The sequence below is a fragment of the Apium graveolens genome, chromosome 4 (genome assembly GCF_009905375.1).
Source record: "Apium graveolens cultivar Ventura chromosome 4, ASM990537v1, whole genome shotgun sequence".
Taxonomy (NCBI): domain Eukaryota; kingdom Viridiplantae; phylum Streptophyta; class Magnoliopsida; order Apiales; family Apiaceae; genus Apium; species Apium graveolens.
In genome coordinates this window covers 72,753,789-72,757,643 of record NC_133650.1, presented here as the reverse complement: position 1 = coordinate 72,757,643, position 3,855 = coordinate 72,753,789, and the positions used below count along the sequence as shown (strand labels likewise).

The 3,855-nt window shown below is 28.5% G+C and overlaps 1 protein-coding gene across 1 annotated transcript; it reads right to left on the bottom strand.

Annotated features, from left to right (window-relative positions):
* Positions 1 to 519: 519 nt before the first annotated feature.
* LOC141716776 (uncharacterized) lies at positions 520 to 2,689 on the bottom strand. The gene is made up of 3 exons (XM_074518957.1): positions 2,053 to 2,689; positions 1,803 to 1,929; positions 520 to 1,058 (listed from the first exon to the last, which is right to left on the bottom strand). The coding sequence occupies exons 1-3, from the start codon at positions 2,625 to 2,627 to the stop codon at positions 636 to 638; spliced, it is 1,125 nt and encodes a 374-aa protein (XP_074375058.1). The 5' UTR covers positions 2,628 to 2,689; the 3' UTR covers positions 520 to 635.
* Positions 2,690 to 3,855: the final 1,166 nt, after the last annotated feature.

The window sequence follows — 3,855 nt, the reverse complement described above, 5'->3', positions numbered from 1 at the left end:
AATAAATTATTATATTTAGTCACAAATTATTTTTAATTTATATTTAAAAGATGAATATATGATACCTGTTTGGTTGAAAAAATCTTTGGATACATATATGTAGTTGTTACACAAAGTAACTGAGAATGAGAAATTTATAATCAAAACCCCCGTCTACATTCGATGTTAAATGTTTTGGCATCCGGAATAAAAAGTTCCCTGCATGGTTCATATGTAATAGTTTATCTATTTCCCAAAAGATTTTGTTCCCTTCATAGTTCATAATATGTAACAGTTTATCTATCTCCCCAAAGTTTTTCAAATATATGCATGATATCACTCCCTGTCAGTTTCATATTTCATCATAAATAACTTCAATATGAAAACAAATACTAAGAAATTTAGGAAAGAAATCTAAGTCAAACATTATTTTTCTTATTAATTATTATTCATAAAATTCTTAGAGTGATACATTTTCACCCTTTAAAGCAAGATAAAAGGGAAAATATACCGTTGTGTTTACAAATAAAAAACCAGGTTTATGCCAAATAAAAAATATGAAGCAAACATAAAAACCATGTATATCCCCCAATCTAACCCAGCAATATAAATTATGATCCCGCGTCTCTACTGCAGAGAGAGCATTTATAGATAACTCAAGGACTCAAACATTGGTCCACTTTCATTATTCCCCTTTTATTTGCCAACACATTTGCCTCGAGAGTAGATACACCATAGTTTTCCACACTAACCGATCCATCTTTTCCAGCTTCCTTACTGTTGCTACCTCCAGAGGAAGACCCGGCCATTGCAATTGATTCAGTTGATGTTTGGCTCCTTCCTTGACACACATTATTAAACATAGTCTTTACATAGTTCTCAAACAGGGAGCTGGACTTCGGGGTGTTCTTGATTTTCTGTATAGCATTGATGCACTTCCTCTTGCTGGCATTCCAACGATTCTTGATATCGCTTTCGCTACGCCCCGTGAGCAGCTTTGAAATCTCAGCCCACTTGTTTCCCAGCTTTTCATGGGCTTGAATCAGCTGCATATCCTCCTCCTCAGTCCAAGCCTCTTTCTGTCATACAAATTTAGAATATATACGTAATTAACTTTCTTAAGAAATTTATTAATAAAATATATGTAAGTGGTATAGAATGTTAAATGCAAACATCACAATGCAAGACTTTTAGATAATCACAATAAAAGAGATATACAAAAAGGTAATACATCATGAAACTTCTAGAAAATAAATAAACAAACTGTGTAATATTTAAAAATTTAAGGAAACTAACTATAAAATATAATGTAATCACATATGGATACAATAGAGATAAATAAAATTTTTATAAAAATTGAGATGGTTCATCCAATGGTTATATATAAAGCAATAAAATCTAACATTCAAATGACATGCATATGTGTGGCGATTCCTTTGAAAATTATAATGTCAAAAATAAAAGTATAAACATGTGTGTCGAGTTAATAACGACGTCATGGAATGGGAATATAAAGTATATATTAATGATGTTGGTAGATACTAGAAGACTTTATTGAAACTCCCAAGATGTATTTTATTTTCTACAATTTTCCATCAAAAATATTTTATTTCTTTTGGGTATAATAACTTTTCTTTGTAAAATATTAAGGGGGACGATTGATTAATACTAAATGTTAACATGTTTACATAATTTATGATTAAAATATAACTGATTTTTTTTTGTTTTTGATAGAATACTTCCAATTGTGAGGAAAAACTAAATAGAGCTTATGTGGTATGATTAAAATTTTAACAATAACTTGTGAATAAGAAAAATAAAACCTTCAGTCCAGGCTTAAGATGATTGTTGTATCGTTCCCTTAACTGCTTCCCGAGCCTCTCAGGCATCATCCTAGCAATATAGCTCCACTTCTTATTTCCATACTTGTGCACTAAATTCAGCAACATTCTGTAAAATAATCTAATTAATTTTTACAACAAAAGATTTTCCGAAATATTTTTGAATTAGTTTAAATTATAACTTACTAACACAATAACCATAAAATTTATTACTAATTAAAATCGGTTTTACCTGTCCTCTTCCTGGGACCAATTCCCTTTAATGCCATTCTTATATTTTTTCTCATTATTTTTCTTAGCCCTTCCATCTCTTACTATCTTGTCTACGTTCATGCATGGATTCGCTAAACCGGATGAACCAAATTCTTGGATGTTGACATGAAGTTCGGTAGTATAGGTTTGGACTTGCATTGGACGCCTGAGTTGTTGTGATGTGTTCAGATGAATGAAACTTGGATACTGTTTATACAAACCAGCACCATTTGAGGATGAAGTAGACATTAATTTATTATTTTTTGAGTAGCCAGTATGGTTGACTCCTGTTGCAGAAATTGATGAAGGTATCCGATATGAATCTGAATAAAAATTCTGAACGGGCTGATTCAAAGATGATCCTCCACTAGTAAATGTTTGATGATCAGAGTTTGGAAAGTTGATATTTATAGGATTCTTTTGCGATGAGTTATAATCAACTTGTTCATTTGAGAAAATATTATTTTGTGGTGGATTCATTGGATTATTTCCACACGTAAGGGGTTTTGATTCAAAACCAAAATTCTGAATGAAATTGTTTGATTCAAGCACCATTTTTTATGAGTGTGGAAGTAATGGGATGTGTGAGTAGTGAAAGCGATCAATGAAAAGTGAGAGTGATTTATATGATAATATGTTCCTGAATTGAACATATGGTAGATCATATATATATTTATAGTGAGTGATAAATTAGAGTGAAGCGGACAAGAGTGATCATGACCGTAAATTTATAATCTAATCGAGTGAAGGAGAATTAAAGTTGAGAAGCGAGTGAAATCTTAGTTTTCTTATCGAAGTCAAAAATCAGCTTGACATATGCAATGATTAGGTCGTAATTTATAGTCTTTTTGCATGGCATATTATCTGACGGCTTAGGACACTTGTAATAAGTCGAATATACAAAAAGATTATCGAATGATAAATATTTTTTAAAATTTTAATTAATTAGACAACTCCATTTACCTTCCACAAATTAACAAAAAATTTCAATCTACAATTTAAATAACTACTATATATAGGGCTTAGATTATCTAAAGACCAAAATAAAAAGCTTTTCTATTAGTGCGACCTAAAGTTATATTTCTCAAATATTTTTCAACCACCCCACCGTACCGTACAGATGTGAATATTAAATCAAAAGATAATTGTTGAAAAAATTCCAAATCCTAGTGATTATCTAGTATTGATTTTATAATGATTCTATTTTCTTATATAATATTAAAGGTATATATTGAACGATTATTTTGTTATAAAGTGGTCGATCTAAATAAAAAATCATTCAAAGATATATATATATATATATAAATCTTTATATATTTTAATATGCTCATTAGATGTACATTTAGTAACTCATTATTTTTTTTTCTGGATTATTTGTTAGTTTGACATTTTAAATTCATGTAAGATAAGAAAAAAAAAGTTTATGGAGATTTCTTAAAAAATTTAGTTTTCTCATACTTAAGGAAAATTTTAAAAATATTTATATTGAACTATGTTTCATCTGTTTTAAAAAAATATAATAAATACAAATATATATATATATATATATCTTTCAGTCATCCAACATAAATATTAACATTACACTTGCGAATAGTAAATTACAACGAAGTAATTCTAAATTTTCGCATACTATGTTTTTACATTATGCATACTCATCATACTATTAATAATAATAAAAAAAGATATTAATATATTGTTAGTGTAAATATCTATAATTATAGTTCAAATATATGTTTGTATATCAATTTTATGTAATATTAATAATCTTAAATTATTATTTTTG